At 40.5% G+C, this 19,884-nt stretch overlaps 1 protein-coding gene across 8 annotated transcripts in view; it reads right to left on the bottom strand.

Annotated features, from left to right (window-relative positions):
* dgki (diacylglycerol kinase, iota) overlaps positions 1-19,067 on the bottom strand; it is a 44,494-nt gene extending 25,427 nt beyond the window's left edge. For 3 of the 8 annotated variants that reach the window (XM_082166631.1, XM_082166633.1, XM_082166634.1), the window contains exon 1: positions 2,067-3,884. In XM_082166631.1, the coding sequence (XP_082022757.1) occupies positions 2,067-2,305 (239 nt within the window). In that variant the 5' untranslated portion in view covers positions 2,306-3,884. Of the gene's footprint in view, positions 1-2,066; positions 3,885-18,417 lie in introns of those variants that run through there. The other 5 variants (XM_082166632.1, XM_082166636.1, XM_082166637.1 and 2 more) reach the window with 4 other exon arrangements.
* Positions 19,068-19,884: the final 817 nt, after the last annotated feature.

Raw genomic sequence — 19,884 nt, 5'->3', positions numbered from 1 at the left:
CACATTACTATAAAACCATCTATAAGTGACATTTATACAAGCAACATGAGATATTTTAAAATACAATTTTAAGACAAAACAAACTGCCTGTACAAACACAAAGAGAGCAATTAAGTTTCAGGAAGTTTATAGTATACTATGGCTAAAGCATTAAGATTTAACATAGACTGTAGATAAAAAGCTATGGCTACTAATATATAAAAGTGAACGTGTTTCATATTCCCAGCTGTTATTTGCAAGTCCACCTGTTGTGCATATTAAAGCGTGTAACTGAACTTGCTAAAACTCCAAGCTCCTTCCTCAAAAACTCATGCCACCTGATCTTCCTCCAAAAGGCTCAGTATTTAACATAGTAAACACAGTGCCATATGGCTGTCCCTTTTGAAGCAAAGGTTGAAAGTGACCCCACGCTCTGTGTATAATTTTACACACACTCACGACAGAAGCAATGGAGGCAGGGGGTGAAGAGAACAACGGACGAGGAAAAGGTGGGACGTACACCTGACACCCTGCTGAAAGTTTCAAGTCCTCATCTAAAATTATCCCGTTCAGAAAGAACACAAGCGAGAGTCCAGTTACAAGCTCTTTTGTAAAGCGAGCTAGGGCCACGGGATCACACACCTTTACCCTCCGAGCTAAAAATAGAGACACTGTCAGGGGGACATGTGCGTTGAAAACATGACACTGTGAAGAAACGTGGTGAAGGCAAGGAACATGACAACAAATAGACAGAAACAAATGTAAGACAAAAACAAAAATCACAAACAAGATCTCTTTAACATCTCAATTGCTTCTCCTAGACACCAATGTGCTAAGATGGAGACATAAGTTCTAAGAGACAATAGGTTTTCAGAAGAAATCTCAAGGTCTTTAGACAAAATTGACACTTCCTCCACAGTGACTTGAGCAACCAAATGTTCTTCTGAGATAGGATAACACATGCATCTGAAAAAAAAAAAGCTTTTATGACAAAATGCTATAAAGGAAACATGTAATATAGGGAGCTGAGTGAGAAAGCATGCATTAGAAAACAATGTGACTACTGAATTACTATTGTCAAATGCTTCAGGTGCAGCAAGCAAACATGTCTTGTGCCTGTGAACAAGTTAAATGTTGAATGGTCAAGACTGCACTAAACTGACAGAGAGACAGAGAAAGAGGTTGAGACCTCCTTATCCTCTTTCCCATTGCAGTCAGGTAAATGAGTAACACATTTCTGTTTAATATTATTCCATGGCATTAAGCAAATCAATCATCGATGTCCACTGTTTAAAGACACCTTACATTAGGGTGTATAATCAGTTCTGGGTAAACACAGTGTCATTTCGCGAACAGCAGAACATATCACTAGAAAGTAATCAACTGAGTGCATGGAACGCAGGCAGAAAGGAACACAATTTGAGATAAAGGATATGCCACATGCCGACCAGAGCCGGTGGAAACAGACAGGAAGAGCAATCAGTGAGACTGCTATAATGGAATTAGTTCTACTAAAACAGGCTCTGACAGAGGTCTGGCTTCACCGAGAGATTTCAGATGGATGCTGTGCATGCGTGTGACATTTATCATCGGCCAGTATTAATTTGCCATGCAAGCTCCTGTTTATCCGAGAGGCAGACATGAAGGGATGGACAGAGGGTTCACATGTGCAAACGCAGTGGATGTGTGTTCAATTTAGTGGACGCTGACTCTCCCTCCCTCCCACGACACCCTGCGGTAATATCATCCCTCCTGTGTAGTCAGGGCAACAGTCCAACACACGCCGCCGTTGGTGTATTTAAGTCTTAAATCTTATTGTCAGCATCATAATCTCTATCTCCATTCCCATTGTCTCGGCCAATTAGGTTTTGTAGTTGTGTGTGGGTTGAAAACTCCCTCCACGCTTTAAGTCAGGTGTCAACCCACGTACACAGCTATGATATCATCTCTCCGCGCCGCCCACTCTCGATCTCAGTAAGTAAAGAAGTAAAAGTGTGAAGTTCTGCATGGAGTTCAGCTGCTAAAATGATATGTAGCAACACCTGGTCGAAATAGATGGAAAAGACACCACTGTTACTGTCACTAACCTGTAGCCTAGAAGCCTGCGGTACCAGGTCACCTTCCGCTTCCGCCCTTTCCCACATACTCGGTTCTCCTCTACTGTCTTCTGGGCCCTGATCATCCTTCCATTTTGCCTTTTCAATCTGTGTCCCCCTTCCCGAACAACCGGTGTGCTTCCTACCTCTTCTCCAGCAGCATCCGATGTTGGGCAAGTAGAAGGCTCACTTCCACCGGTGCAAGGTAGGCTAACATCACTGTTACACATGGTTGCGTGTTAGCGCCCAAGCACACCTAACACACCTAATCGTGCACCCTCCCGCTGCCAGTGTAGCGCTGAGATCATCAGGCCGTCAGATAGCTGAGACCTGACGGAGGATACCTGAGAACCGGGGGGCGTGTAAGGGTGTCAGATCCTGTCCTGTCACCAGAGACAGACAAGAATCTCTCACAATCATCACTGCCATCGTTACCCCCAGAGAACCAAACCACAAGGTCAGCCCCACGTCTAGCACTTTGAGCTATTTTAAGGACTATTATGTAACCCAAGGTGACCTTCTGCAAGACAATCTATGGGCAACATGTTACAAAGGGACACTTTATCCATGGATCCGTCAGTCTAAAGGAGTATTTGACCGGCTCTCTGCTCTGCACAGACTGATTGAGTGACTCTACAGGATGTGACTTCATTTGGTGGCCTCACACTTTGATGATGCAAAGTTTCTGTGAGGATTCATGGATAGTCATGGATCTATGTTGTTCAGTTAGTGCCTGGTGTGTGACGTACATCAGCAAGTTCTTTCATGATTTGACTAGTAATTGTGAAAGAGTAGAACAGAATGATCCTTGTCTACGTCTTGTCACCAATGATGTCAACCAAGTAACATGAAGACAATGAATAATCAGGAAGCGATCTTTTGGAATTGCTTGCAGGAAGTGTCTCTGATCTTTTCACTTTCTTTTTTCTCTCTACTTCTGTTTTGCTCGGTCTCTGCTTGAAACTCTATAACTGGGTCAGTGTGCTCTCTGCGATTCTACCCGCCCGCGGGGCCCTGGCGAACATGCACTTGAAGAACAGCTTCTCTGAGCCTTACTATTACCAACTTCCTCAAGGCTACTGCCGTTCCACAACACAATCCTTCTTCCTCTCCTCATTTTCATCGGAGCAGGATGTCCTTGACACGGACCCTTTTCTCATGCCTCCCTCTCGCTCCAGAGATTAAGATCTGAGACTCTGCACTGGGGGGTGAAGCGCGAGCGAGAGAAAGATGTGCCAAAGGTAATAAGTGTAACAAAATCGACGTGTACGCAGAGCTCCCGTGAGACCCCAAGACTGAGAGGAATCTTGTGCAGATCGGTGATTAGTGCTAATTCAATCTTCGTGCTTTTATCTGAAGCCAGTAGCGTCCTGATAAGAGCGTGATGAACAGAACAACACAAGAATGTATCAAGAGGAATACAGAATGTTCCAGATAAGAACATCACACAACACATTAACAGCACTTCATTTTTAGGAAACAATCAGTTTATCAAATTACCAGTACGCAGGTATCCCACCACGAGTCTTCTTATGTATACTGTATGTGACAGATTTGGGACAATCCATACATTACATATCCATAAAAACATTAGGAATCCCACTGGGGATAACTTCTTTCTTGTTGTGTTCAAAGCAGCAACTAAGGACTTTGTCCTTGCAGTAGTGCACTAGACACTTTGGACCATAAAAGCGTCTACTAATTCTGTGTTTTCCAAGCTTTTTTGAACCAAGCACTCCTACAATGACCCCAAAGGTTCGTAGAACCTATGGTAAATTAATGCTTGCTTATAAAGTCTTCCAGAGCCATTCATTGCTGCTGTACACTATATGCATGTTCCACAAATTTTCTCAGAGAAAATACCTGCTGCAATTCCAGAGAGAAATGAACATTTTCAGACCCTTCATGCTACTATGAATGCTTTGGCTGCTTACTCTGTCCCAAGGCAAGGATGCAGTTTCTAAACTACAGCATTTAGCCTACTTTAATGTTTCCTGAATAAATGTGTGGTCAGGGTATTAGTCATTCAGTTTGTATGTGTTGGTGCTGAATTCCCTCAGGTCAGGGTCTTTTTGTATGTGTGTGTCCGTGACGTTGTTATTGTGACTGTGTGTTCATGTGTGTGCCGGATGGAGACACATTTCTCTCATTTGCCCCTGAGCTCTGTCACTGCAGCCTGACACACACCTACTGACAATGGCAGGAAAACTACACACAAACACACACACGCAAACTCAGCACATACATCACACTTGTGACCGGATCATGGGGAAGAAATAGAAGTGGTAGGTGGACATATTCCGTGGACAGATCCAATCATATATTGGTTTCTTCACCTATTGACAATTTTGACCTGGTGGACCAAAAGTCTCACTAGTTTATTTACCAAAAAATGTCCAAAAAGTGCATATACATACATCACATTTAAAATGATAATATTATGTAAATAATCTCTGGTGGTAAGAGTTTTTTTTTTTTATAAAATGGCCAATTTTTGTATTGTTATAGTTAATTTCAGCTTGCGTTTAATGTATTATAAATACATATCATTTGATTGTGTGTATTTATAATACATTAAACGCAAGCTGAATGTGATTGGATCTGTCCATGTAATATGTCCACCTACCACTTCTATTTTTCAAACTTTGTATATATATGACAAAATTAAAGTTTGTTTGGGAATAACATTAAAAAACCTTAAAAAATATACCTTTTTTTCTTTACAGGTTTTATATCTCCTCTCAAGCTCTTCTCTGACACTGTCTCCTACAATAATAGTAAGATCAGATGGCACTGGAATCTGCACTGGGTACTTCACATGATGACATTTTCTCACATACAGAACAAACTTTCCTGCTATCCTTCTCGGGATGTCGCGTTCGCTCTTGAAATCCCAGATAACATCTGCGGTGGAGCTGGTGATAGAAAAGCTCAGCAAGCCTGATTCACTGACGGATAAATTATTTTCAGTGATTTTAGCTAAATTAACTTTGCGCCTTCTGATAACAGTGAAGAAATGCATGATAAAAAATCCATGCAAAATCCAGACTAACTGTTCACTGACAGCATCAAGTGTTTGTATCTGAGCGTTGTTAAACAGTTTGACCAATCTAGAATGTTTATGCATGTGTGCACTAGTGGAACTTGCTCATGGAAAGAGTAGCTTTCTAGTGTTTTAAATCTTTTGTTTGCCAGTGCATTAATTGTTTAGTACCATATTCGTTTAGAGCGTTTCAATAAATGTTAACACAGCATCAACATGCATTGAAAGTCAACATGCATTGAGAGTATTGTGTATAAAATGTGAAACAGAACTCCCATCCTGCTGGTACAGCGGTCAGACAGGAAGCCTGGGCTTTTCCCGCTTGAACTCCCCAAACAACAGCGCTCAGATATTTATATCCATCACCTCCTAGCCTAAAACTGCGACACACACATTCCCTCCACAGTCCACTAATGACTGTCATCCCTTACATGTCATTCTGTCCGTCCTGTCTCTGCTCTGCCTTCACTCATGTATTCTTCTCACACATGAGGGACGGCAGAGCTCATAGCGATGTTCCTCAGTCTTTCTCTCGGTCCCTCTTTCCTTCCTCTACAAAGAGGTATAGATATATAGGGCATGTTTTCAAAGAGCAGACATAACCAATTTTCTACAGTCTCTCTTTATCTTTCTCAACATCTTCTCAGGTCTACAGTATGGATGTGTACGAGTACACGAGTACTCGAGTACTCGAATATTCAGACGTGACAGTGACGATTGATCGCCGTGACTACTTCTTTTTCTGAATTGTTATTGCAGCATTTTGGGCGGTAGCTGAGGTCTGATTGGTTAGCGTTAGGACAGCATACCGTCCAGGCCGGCAAAATTAAGTGAAACTATGGATTTGAAAGTGTGCAGTGATGCCCGGAATCACTTCCAAAATGTGCGGCACCATCTGCCATTTACATAACATTATAATGAGAACACTATTGTAATAGAACATTGTAAATTCGTTGTGCTTGAGTTGCCCGTGACAGCGTTGTTGTTGTTACGGGAAGAGCGTATCCACAACATTTAAAAGTTCTGAAATCGCATTTGCGTCCTTTAGTGGAGATGAAAGTTGTATTATCACTTTTATTTTGTATAGCGTACATAGGATGCATTTGGTTGAGTTTATTAACCCGCTAGCAAAACACTTCAGTTTAGCGGTGTTCATTCACTGGTCAGCTCTAACGGCAATGCCTACATTATTTACAATGATTGGGTTATTTGAGACAGTCATATTCCTTTTAGATGATCCAGCAGTATTTATTTTTTCTTGTCATATAGCTTAGAAAATGTGCAAACTGTCTGGAATCACTTGATAAAGTAGACGAAAATACAGTTAAGTGTGAGATGTGCAGCGCCAATCTGCCATACATAAAATTATAATGAGAACACTGAATGCCCGGGACACACCAAGCCGACGTCAAAGAACTAGCGGCGATGAATGTTGACTGTGTTGTTGCCTCTCAGAAACGGCCCGACATTGCCCAGACGGCTGACCGTCGGCATGGTGTGTCCCGGCCTTAACTCTCACTTTATCAATGTCTCTTCTTTCTCTCTCCTTCCCTTTCTTTCCCTACCCTTCTCGTCAGGGTCAAACTTCAGTTTCTCCTGGCAGACCAGCTGCTGTGGGCCACATGCACCTCGTCCTTCACCACATGAAGGAGCACACACACTCTCCCCCTCCATCCCTCTGTCCTACATTCATCTCCCTCCCCTTCATCTTTTCTCCTCTCGTCTCTTTCACAGTCTGATTAGCTCACAATTTTGCTTCTCAAATAGAATGTTTGGATATTTCTACTGGAAAACAGGACAAAAATACTGATTAAGGGAGTGAGGTGGGTGTAGTGGCCGTGGGTGGTTTGGCTTTGGCGAGGGCCGTTCGCGCGGATCCAAGTGCTCCTGGGTAATCGCCTCTCGCTCTATTCATTTCAGTCACTCCTGCTTTCTGACACTTTCTCCTGTTAAAGATCCTCATGCGTAGCGACACCAGCTTCCTGCCACACATTTTATGTTCCTCCAACTCACTGAAAGACTCAAGAGGGGAAAAGAAAAAGGTGATTCTTTAAAAAATAACTGAATTCAGTCACTCAATTAACTGAAGATATAAAAGTCAAATAGATTACTAAAGAAAATATTAAGTGGTGCTTCATCGTGCAAAACTCGCTATCCTATTTTGTTGCATTGCTGTGGTGTTGAGTGTTATTTATCTTGGTTCAGTCAAACAAGCTCACCCACAAGTCACTATGATATTCTCTTCTCTTGATATGGCTCAGGTCCCTTCTTCAGTGTAAGTCTATGGGACTTTTTCGCCCGGTAATCATCAACCAGACAAATATTGCAAGCATGATCAGTTAGAAAAGTTACAGCACACTCAAATGTCTAATACTTATGGTAAGAAGCTTGTTCAAATCACATACTGTATGAACAATTGTAATAGCGATGCTTGTCTTAATAATACATAATAATAATTTCTGCAGAAGATTGGATTCATTATACTTTCAAGCTTAGCATCTCACATCAAAGCAAAAGCTTGCGGGTAAACCGTACGCACAGCAGCTCTTTATTAAAGCTGTAAATAACAGTGATATTTTTCTCTAATGCTGACATTCATTGGAGACAAAATAATACTGCGTGATGGACACAGTTTGCTCTAGCATGTAAAATGTGTTGTTTGAATTGCTTTGCGGCACAACAGAAACAGCTGTGACACATTTCCCGGTGTTTTGAGGGAGAGGTCCAGACCCCCTGCAGTTTCTGTGTCCTTCCCTTGACTGTCTGTGACCTGACAAACACACACACACACATACACACACATTTAAGTCTGCCTTTTGGCCAACAACAATCACAGGAAACCAAGTCAGTTTCGGTCCCTCAGAGTTTAGTAACAACAACACCACATACAGTATGGCTAAGCGACATAATTTTAGTTATATCTCGATAATTGGACGATATTCTATATATATATATATGCTAAATATAATATATATATTTGTTGCTATCAACACACCTACTGTAGGTCAAGGATTCAATTGTCCTTGAGTGCATGCACATATATTAAAAGCAAAAAGTCACTTTGGATAAAGCATCAGCCAAATGCAAAAAAATTATTCTTGATAATTATGCATTTGCATAATGACTTAAAAGAGATATTAGAGGGAAAATAGTTTCAACCAAAAAGCCATTGTAGCCAATGAGATTAGCCATGTTTAATGCAAGAACTAAAAAAGAGGAAAAATCTGTTTAACATTATTTTCCACATTTTCATCACCAAATGAACACAATTCATTATTTGCATTTCAATGCGCAGATATAAACTTTCAAATTAACAAACAGTGATTTTACTTACATTTATTCTTTAAATGCAAAAAATATATATATATATGAAAAATGCCACACAGTACTTCCTTAAACATTTTTGAGTGTCTGTGCAAACAAATAATTTAATAGATTATGAGAATTTGAACTGATTCACGGAAATGAATCAAACATACAAACTCAAGTTTTACAGGAGGTTGGTGAACTCTCTGTACAGCATGCGATGTTCTCTCATGTTATAGATATACGCTAACGTAACAATACCGCGTCGTGCGCTCTCTGTGGCTCGGCGAGTGGGAGCGTGTGGGATCGGACTGTATAATTACATATAACTGTGACAGTGATGCTTTTGTGTGAGTGTGAGAGATTAAGAGCATCACTGGCAGAGTATGTGGGAGTGTTGGAACCCACTCCTGCCTGTACATAAACCTCCTCTAGCTCTTTCTTCTCTCTGTTCTCCTCCTCTGGCTGCTGACACCTCCATAATTAACCTCGGCGTTTGGCGCAGGGTGCGGGGGAGGCATCGGAAGCACGCATCTCTCCCCTATCTGACCCATCCATCTGCTGAAAATAGCCCCGCCATAAAGAGCAAAGCTCAGGGCTGAGATGAACTCCGGTGGACCGCACACCTACAAGAAACTGCTTGGGTTGGAATATGAGTCCCAAAAGTCCACTTTATACTAACGTCTCCAGAAGAACAGGAATATTCACTATAATTTTCACTATCCAATAAAGTCTGATCTACTTTGCAGATTATTCTGGACAAGAACCCACTTAGAAAGGAAGCGAACGCGGACTAACAGGTAAAATGATCAATCACAGCTGGGTCGTTCCGTGTCAACTCAACCAGAGGTTCCCGTGTGTACAATTTAACAATTTATTCTTGGAGCCATATCGAGATCCCGATAACTCTGGAATTAAACCATAAAGTGCCTTCAAAATTGAGATACCAAAAGAAAAGTTTGTTAAGAACCAAAATCTAAAAGGATAGTAAGATATTTTGAATACTTCTTGAGTTACAGGTATGCAAATTTGGGGGGGGAACTTATTTTTGGAACTGCCAATATTGGCATATAATGCAACAATTCAAGATTTTCCTAATAGACCTACGATTAAAAATAAAATAATAATACTGCCATCTTTCTAAAGCCATTTTTGTAATTACTAAAGTAGTGGATTACTAAAATATTCATCCATGACATTTAATATTTTGCTATTTATAATCAAGTCAGAGTCAAGTTTGAGGCAGGGAAGTTTCCGAAATTTGGTCGATTTTACACAGAATGACCCATTTTTCACATAAAGTTTAGTGCTAAGGGGGTTGAATTTAAATTTAAATTTTGAATTTATATATGTAATTCAAAGACGCAACTTTTCCCGAGAGGGATTTTATTGTTCAATAAATAAATGAATCACTAAAGTATAATCTAAAAAAAAATAATAGAAGAAAACTCTCTAGGTAATCTAGAAACACTCAAAATCAACTAGTCAACCATCATGATTCATCTCTACTCTATGGTTGGATGATGGATGTCCTAAACCACAATTTTGAATTGAAAATCAACCCTTCGACATTCTAAAAACCACGTGAAATGTAAATAAACATCTCTCATTCATGTCCAAAAACACATCCATGACCTGCAGCTCACTGAGTTTTATTTCAGATAATATGTAGTTGTTATCTGTGACCTGTGCCATTTAAATAAGCCAATCCCTACATGTCCCAAAAAGCCAGTCTCTGAACACAGAGCAACGGTGGCAGATGGCTCTCCTGCTAATGATCAGGTAAATGTTGTGTTGTGTGCTGAAAACAGCAGTCTGAATGCAACGCTAATGTGTGTCAGGACCCTGGATCCTCCATTAGTGCAGTAAAAGCGGGGCCGGATCTCCTCTGTTCCACCTCTTGGAGAGGAGTGTATTGAGGGCTTCGGGGACATGAGGGGCCTCCTGGTTTTTCTTTTCCACCTGAGGTCCTTGCTGCCTAATTGAATTAATCATTTGCTAAATGAGGCCTGGGCTGCCGTAACCCTGTGCTATCAGTGCATAAAGGGCTGAACCCACACACACACACACAACCTCCCAGACCACAGCTGGAGAGAGATATATGGCGAGTTATTATTAGCGAGCAGAGTGCATTACAGAGAAAAAGACCAGAGGAGAGGCAGAATGAGCTAATTGTGGTGAAAAGATAATGTGTGCAGAGAGCGAATGCAAATGAGCTGCACGTGCAGCCACAATATTTACAACCTTTCCCAGGCACGAGGTCTCCATCACTGACCTCTGCGTCTTTTCATTTATTGTTTCCATTAGTGGCATGACTGCATTTCGATATATTTTCACTTGAGAGCAACAAAAAAGCAGACATCAATGGATTAGACTGTTTTCCGGCTTATTATTTTTCCGGTAATTGTGAGATAGAGTTTAAAATATGAAATGAAGTTGTGATTGTGAGATGAAAAGTCATAATTGTATGGAATAAAGTTGTATAAGAAAATAAAGTTGCAATAGTCTCATTCTCCGACATACCCTGACTCGTGAACAAGACTACGAGGTACTTCAAGGTGCTGTTTTTCATTTTTTGGACTGTACTAAAGCACACAAACACCATAATATGTTTGCAGAGATTTAGGAAACGTGCTAAGTTCACATACTTGTTTCTCCGAGAAAGAATGCAACATCCAGTTATTATACTTTGAAATGTGAGTTCCGATTTAGAATGTCCATTCTTATTTTGGTCTGTGCCAATTTACCCAATAGTATTTCGACACCCCGGATTGCCAGTTGGCGGAAAACATTGCGTATTGCCATGGAAGCCAGCAAACAAACTAGGTTAGAGATTGCTGATTCTACCCAACCTAAAAAGCCGCAGAATCCATCTAAAAGCTCTATTAAAACACGGATAAATCAACTCATCAACTTACAGTGTAAGGCCTTCCGCCTTCCGTTGTCAATTGCACTCGTTCACCCAAAAATGAAAAAAACTGTCATCATTCACTTACCCTCATTTGGTCCAGAACCTGTAGAACTTTCGTTCATCTTCGGAATACAAATTAAGATATTTCTGTGACTGTCCCTCCACTGACTACCACTATGACACTTCAAAAAGTTCAGAAAGAGATCGTAAAACTAATCCATATTTATGAGCGAATTTAATGATGGATGGATGGATGGAATAATAAGATACAAAGTTCCATGTTATGAGATTTAAAGTTGCAATTGTGAATAGCTGCAACTGTCACAAGTGCGATAACATTTTTTATTTATAAATCTATCTTTTTCCTTCTGAGGCAATAAATAGGCTTTCATAAAAAAAAATGGGCTTGCCTTTACCACATTATTTTTTGTTAAATATCATGCAAAAGCAACTATATTGTGATATATACACACAAAAAAAATGGGCTTTACATAAAAAAATGGGCTATACCGCATTATGTTTTGTCAAATATCATGCAAAAACAACTATATTGTAGTTTTAAAAAAGTCTCTTATGCTCATCTAGGCAACATTCATTTGATGAAAAATAGAGTAATATTGTCAAATATTATTACAAATTAATATATCTGTTTTCAATTAGAATACATTTTAAAACTGTAATTTATTCCTGTGGAGCAAAGCTGAATTTTACTCCAGTCTTCAGTTTCACATCCTTCAGAAATCATTCTAATATGCTAATTTGCTGCTCAAGAAACATTTATTATTATCAGTGTTGAAAACAGTTGTGCTGCTTCACATTTTTGTGGAAACCGTGATTTCTTTTCAGGAGTCTTCTCGCCTACTTCATATCAAAAAGACTAAACCAGGTTAGCTAGTACGCAGTAGGCATTTCCATTTCTGAGGTAACTAACAGTAGCAAACACAAGTGGATGAAATTCTCTAATATGCCATTAACATGAATGAATAAAAACGGTTGGGCACAAAGCTGTACTTCACTTCATCAGGTAGGATTACACACCAATATTACTGTTCCAGCAATCAGTGAAATTACTCAGCATCAGGATTCAGATCATGAATGACACTGTCACATCATGATAAAAAAGCCACCCAGTAATCCCAGTACAGCCTGTATAAGCAGCAGCATGCGTATGGAGAGACTATGTACCTTCTACTCATTTAAGACATTTACAATCTTTAAATTCATTATGCATAATTGTGGATTTTCCATCAAAATTAGCACAGAAATTCCTGGTCTTATATTTATTTCTCTGCTATTTTTGTGCAATGAAACAAATACTATAATTAATATATAAAAAACCTTTGAGACTAAACACATACTACAGCCCGACCACCGACAGCAGACACAGACCGGTGCCCGTAGCAGGTTTTGTGAAAGGCCAGTGGGCCTGTCTGAGCCGTCAGAGAGAATTAGAGCGGGTGAATGACACATGCTGCGAGACAGTGTTAACTCCCTGTTGATGCGGGGGAGATGGATGAAGAGATAGAGGCGGAGATGAAGTCTCTCACACCTCCGAAGTGGCTGTCTGCAGGTGCTCCTCTGCCAGAACTACAGGTGCAGGACAGAGTCACGGCAGAGGAACGACAGGAGACAGCGGAGACGGACCACTCGAAGGAAAATTAATGGAAAAAAATTGCTTGTATTACTTCAGATGTTCAAATACGTTCTCCAGAGTTATAGACTCACACTATGATCTACTACATTAGTTTGTGGGCTGGATATAGTAATGCAGCCACTTATTTCATTATTTGGCTCTTAAAGGGGTCCTATTATGCTTTTTTAACATTTTCAACTTATTTAGTGTTGCTGTTGAAAAAGGTCTGCAAAGTTACTGAGCACAAAGTCACTCCAAAGGGAGTTATTCTCTATATCAGTGCGCCTAAACCCCTGAAACGCCTCCGTCGTGGTCTTGAGTTTTCTTCTGGGAACGAATAATTCACAATATTCCTTATTTAAATAATTCCCGTCCAAGGCATTCGCAGAATAAAGGGGCGGGGCCTGGTTGAGTTAGTAAGTAGAGTGTTGAAACTCTATGTTGTAGTAAGGGGGCGTGACATTTCCCAACACGCTCAAAACGGTTGACCAATCACAACACACCGGTGCAGCCGACCAATCAAAGCACATTGGAGCTTTTCGGAAGGAGGGAGACTATACAGAGTGTTACTGCCAGATTGGGAAAAGAGGGGCTGCAACACTTTAAAGGAGACATATCATGCTTTTAAATTGTTCCTTTTTACATATAAATCATACATTTGTAGTCTATATAAAGCGGAACTGCAATGCTTGGGTCTGAATTCCTCATTATTATAGCTCCACAGGCCCCTTTTTTTACCCCTTTTCTAATGTGCTTCTGAAAGCAACTCGTTTTGGTGCGGTCTCTTTAAATAATATTGAGACACTTCATACCCCGCCCCCTCTCCAGGTTGTAGCGGTGACACTCGGTTCAACTCCACCCCGTTCGGCCATTTTTGTAGTCTGGTAGCAGAGATAGGATTATCTAGCGCACAGAAACTTTTATACACACGTTATTAACAAAATGTCAACAACGGAAGACTTGTCCAGCCAGCCTTACATGTTCGAGCCAGAGCCGGAGCGAGATGAAAATGAAGACGACGAACCTTGCAGAACAACGTCTTCATATGGATGTATCGCAATGGTGTGTACTGTATTTACACATGAAACTTTGGTCTTCCGACCTTTTACCACCGTGTCGATTTATTTTGATTAATATGTCCGAGGGAGAGAGAGCAAGACAGCGTCTAGTTTGGAGACGGTGATGTCTTGTTTACACTTTCGCCTGGCTCTGAAGAGAGAGAGTGAGCGCGCGCGCGACCGGGTCTCTCTCTCTGCTCGTTCTTTCAGTTAAACATGCTCCTGTCACAAGCGCGGCAGTTCATCTAAATTAGACGGTGTAATGAAGCGTGTGGGTTACTACATCCAACAACCGAACATTTTAACTTACCCTCTCGTAACTTCTGCATCCTTTAGCTTGGACTACAAAATTGCAGCGAGAAATAATAATGGCGGATTGCTCGAAGTGTTGGGCCGGAAGTCAATGTCCTTATTTGGCAGTTCCGCTGCAAATACTGTGACGTGATAGTTCAAAAAACGTCATAGATAACAGAAAAATCTGAACCGGTTGAAAAATATGACCAAAACAGAATATAAAGATATCAACGAAGCACCTGAAGAGAATAATTTCATCTTTTCTGTACTTCTAAACACTCCAAATATACAACAAAATGCATTTAAGGGCTAAAAAAGTGCATTTAGCATGATATGTCCCCTTTAATAATATATGAAAAATAATGTTGTTTGAAAAATCAAGCATGAAAGCCTAATCTAAATCGATTCTTTGAAAAAGGGTGTAAAAGGTCAGCCTTAAATACAACAACTGCAAGTGGAAACGCAGCCCGGGCCTACTACAAGACAAAAGCCTGGGACTAAATTTCTGCTTTGACCCCTTATGAGGCAGAGCTTAGCAGCAAACCCATCGGCGTGATGCTTCACCAAACAGAACCGCCTCTGAGAAAAGGAAAAAGCCTCTTACACTCATATACCTAATAAGGAAAAGCTTCAAAAGTCCAATCCTTTAATACATCTCCTCAGACTGCAATACAAACCCCTGCCACAGCATAAAAAAAGACGGGCTTTATCAGCGTTAAGCCGCCCGCTCTGTGCACAGCCATCTTCAGGAGAGATTATGACCATTTATGTAAAATCCTTATTTGTGTCCGCCATCAGGATCTAATGCTGGCTCACGGGTTGTGCGTTCAGCGAAATGAGACAAGTCCCTACATCACCAGACACTGCCCTCTTTTACGCACATAGCATACCTTTGCAAGATTAAACACGTCAGCTGGTCGTCAGCCAACGAAGCGCAACTTACAAAAGGACAGCAGATCCAAAAAAGGTACATTCACACAAGAATGTGTCACGCATGGAACAACTAGTCGAACACCTCATTCTCGATTTTAGCCAACGTACAGTATTTACACACACTTTCACTTACACATTAACATTTACAGTAGGCGTGCCGGCCATTTCGCACTCTGATTCAATGCCAACTAGAAATGAGAAAATAACACAGCACAGTAAACTTACTGTGAAGGGTACGTCCTAATTGGGTGCAAATGCATCCAAATGCATAAAGCAAAGTGCCAAATAGGAGGAGGACTGGCACAACTTGACAGATGACTAAATGCACCAGGGCTCTTATTAAAGTTTCACTGATAAAACACAACACTTGTAAGCGATCAAATATTAAACCCATTCCCATATATTTTGCAGCGTTGCTGGCGGCCACAATGCATCTCTTCCTGGTAATATGCTTCCTCACTGTGATGACGGAATGTTCTGGATTTAAAATGCAGTCAACATGTTCAAATGAACAAACTGACCCTATTTATACACCCTAGGGTAATAATGTAATTGCAGATTATTACAAAGAAAAATGTTTCTAATCCTCCATCGAAATGTAATTTGTTCTGATCCTAAAACAACTTTCCCATTCTGATGACATCATCAAACCCTCTTCCTTTACAGAACCATCCCTCCAGACACCTGCCATATAGAGACCATCTCACAATCCAATTAAAATCCCAAAAATGTCCTCACTGAATATACTTCTCACATTACAGACGTAAATTATTTCTGTACACACTAGTTTAAATCAGACTTAATTCGTCATTCTGTTTCGCATTGTAAGTTAACGGAGTAACGTTCCAACATTTGAGGAAGCTCGACAAACACTGCAACAAGTTTTTTGCACTCTCTGATGATGAGCAGACCGCAATAAATATGCATGTTTAACTTTTCAGCAGCCTGGCGAAGAGAAAATGTGTCAAGCATGAATAAATCTACAATCGGGGCTGTGATAGGACACTTAAAAATGCATGAGTTCTTTTTTATGTTCCACTGTCTGCTGCTGCACTCTTAGAGCGTTTTTCATTTACACAGCGAGAGAGAGCGGACACAAGAGCCTCTTTATAAGCTGAACACGATTCACTAGATAACAAAAAACTGATATAAGTGCTATATTTGAAGGAGAGTATGAAGAACACGGAGGCTCTGGTCCAAAACCTAGTGAGCTGCCTACCTAGGCAGCATTTTAAGACATCAGATCCGACTACAGGGACTTGTCTCATTGATCATTCCTTTAACAGTTCATCTATTGCCAAATTTATGAAAAAGAGATCAGTCAAGAATAGAAAATTATGGAAAATATTCAAATCAGGAATGTCAGAATCAGAATCAGAATGCGTAGTTTGTACATAAAAAATGTCCGTCAGAGTATAATGGACAACACATTTTGTACGATGTTCACTACGGTAAAGTTTTTAATTTAGAAAATAGTTTTTATTGTCTCTTACAACGACAAAACTTTTATTTAAACCCATGAAAATGCAGATCCTGTTGTAAATAATAATGAAAAAAATCACTTTGTTCCATTATTACCTCTTAGTAGGTTTTGACACATATCCAAATTTATATAAAGAGCTGGGCGATAATTTGCATTTTGTGAAGAAATAATCAAGCAGATAATCAATCAATTGCGAGTTGAGTTTCCTGTGCATTTCATGTGAAGAACCCTATTTGTGTGAAGCACAAAGTTGCTGCACTCCAAATAAATCACTTTCATTAGAGTTAGGACGCCGCCTATGTAGACAGTAAACCCCAAGGCAGCTCACTAGGTTTTGGAACAGTGCCTGTTTGTGTCTTTGGCAACTTCAAAGCTTCCATTTTTAGAGCCTTTGCTTAAAAAGCTGAACAAGACACATTTATCCAAGACATCGCATTTTAGGCCGTGTTGGCTTGTGTTTGTTTGTTTTACTGGTGGTGTGGTTGGGTTTCATGGGTCTTATCTGAATTAGATGGATATAGATCGCTCCCACAAAAGAAAGGACAGCTTTGATCATTTCTTCAGAGACTGGCCATAATTGTGAGCGGAGGATTGATCTGCTCGGAGGAGGTTGACCTTAAGGCTCTGAAGGAGAAGTGAGGGTGGCAGTGACCCTCCTCCACTGACAGGTGGAAAACGGAGGAGGGGGAGGTCAAATCAGAAGAGAAGAACAGGCAAGTTCTCACGTCTCTGCATGATTCACATCAGTTACAGCCCTTCGGGTATCAAAAGGTATCAGGTACATTACAAAGTGATGATGATGAGGCCTGATCAGCTGATGTTTCAGCATGAAACCGGTGCTGTCGATACGTCTCATTCCTTACGGACCAATCATGTCCAACAAGATCAATGCATCCAAAATAAGATTAGATTTAGATGTTTTCAATGGCTTTACAAGGTCTACACTAAAACAGTCTCAGGGAAGATAAAACAAGAGAAGCACCGTTGCACAAGCAAAAGTAACTGATCAATTCCAAAAAGATGGCTTTAGGATGCACTAGATACTTATTGTTATGCACTGCAGGTTTGGAAAGTGAGTAATTAATGACAGAATTTGGAATTTTGGGTGAACTAACCCTTTTATATGTCAAAGCATGCCGTTTCTGCCCCTGACATTGGGGAATGTGTCTCTCTATCTCGGCGGATGTCAAATGCATCACCAGACAGCTATGCATTGCTCTGTTCTAGTCATTTTTGATACAGATCAAATGTCAATTAAAAAATTCAATGCAAGTGCCTGTCTGATTGCCCAAGGGTTTCATTTGCAAGAGGAAAACACAATTGAATCCTGCTAGCAAATCAATAGCAGGCCAAACGGCAATATACATATATCATCATGAACATGATGAAGTGCATCAAAACCTTTCCCACATAATGCAATTCATTTACGACCACTACCCCTAATGCACTTGTTCTCATACTAATGAACAAAATCTCTTAGCACAAACTACGATGTACCATCTTCTGTTATTTAGGTGGGTGAGTGTTGCTTTGCACAACAAATGGGGTTTGCATTGTTAAACACGCACAACACAAACAACCCATCTGACATGTTTTACCGCTCCATATGGTGGTGAAATACGTGCACAAATATGCAGTGCTGTACACAAACGCGAAGATATGAATTAAACTGCATATTTACCTATACGAGATCTGTTTCCTGAACGCCAGACCTTTGAGTTTATCCTCCAGCGAGTCTTCCATGTCGGCAAAGCTGCCCAGACTCTCGCTGCCGCTCATCGCCGGGTTTCTCCGGCAGCCTCGTGCCTGATCGTCCGCTGATTCCCCACCGGCAGCTCCTCTGCTGCTGCGCTCCGCCTGGGGTGCGCGTCTGTCGGCCAGGGGGTCCATCATGCTCCGGTCGGCACTGAGTGGACCCCCTCTCTCTCCTCCGGTGCTTAAAATTCCTTCCAAATGTGTCCTCCGATGTCCCTCATGGGATGAATAATATATATTTATCTATGGGATGAATAAAGTCTATCTATCTATCTATCTATCTATCTATCTAATCAAGCGCATGCACGATCCGCGCAACTCTATCCAGGGGAACTACAACAACAGCTGCATCCATCCTCGAGGACATTCTGGGATTTGCCTCCTCATCCTCCTCGCGCAGCATCGGGCATTAAAAGTAGGGCAGAGGGTCTCCGACTGGACACACTCAGGCGCGCGCACGAGTGTAAATGCGTGGTGATCTCTGTGTCGTGTCGTGTCCACTGACTGAGACGAGACGCAGAACGAAGCCGTGTTTACACGAGGGTTTAAACCGGACCTGATTGTGAATACAAACCTCTTTGTTCAGGCAGGAAGAGACGCGATAAAAAAAAAAATATATATATATATATATATAGATATAGATATAAATATATATATAAATAGAGATATTTTATATTTATGGCACTTGTATTTTTTATTTATTTATTCAAAACTACAATTAACCATTAGCCTAATATTATTAATATTATCATAATATTTACATAACCATTCATATTATAATATTCGCCACGCCCACTAACATTTGTTACGACGGCAAAGCTATTCGAATTTATTAATTCCTATATTAACATAATATTGGTCAGGCCCCAAGTATTTGATTTGACAGAAAAGCACTGGATGCCAGTGTTATTATAATAATAGCCTATCACATCATAGGGTATTATGTTATCATATTGACCACGCCCCCTAACATTTGTTACAGCGGAAAAGATATTATTATAGTATTATCTCATTAAATCGTATATTATTATTATTTTGGTCACGCCCCCGAATTTGATTGGACAGAAAAATACTGTATGTTAATATTATCACATTAGCCTAAATCATTAATATTTTTTTCAGTGTTTGTCTCTCTATGTCCAGTACACAGGACACAGCACATTTATGCAAAGGTTAACACAAGATGTTTGCTAATAAAAAGACCCACAACACTACAGACCTTCACTGCTCTGTAAATTGAGCAACATGAGTTTATCGGCAAGATATGAAACAAGTAGTCATGAGAGTCTGAAGAGAACATGCATTTTTCTTCTAATTCAATTTGGCTAATGTGATTTAAGGTATGAAGAAGATCATCTGAGCTCTCTGATGAGGAGAAAACACCTCTCTTTCG

The sequence above is a fragment of the Leuciscus leuciscus genome (assembly GCF_965113295.1).
Source record: "Leuciscus leuciscus genome assembly, chromosome: 4".
In the NCBI taxonomy this organism is placed as follows: Eukaryota; Metazoa; Chordata; class Actinopteri; order Cypriniformes; family Leuciscidae; genus Leuciscus; species Leuciscus leuciscus.
Note: the sequence above shows the minus strand (reverse complement) of the source record. Positions and strands in the feature narration are given on the sequence as shown.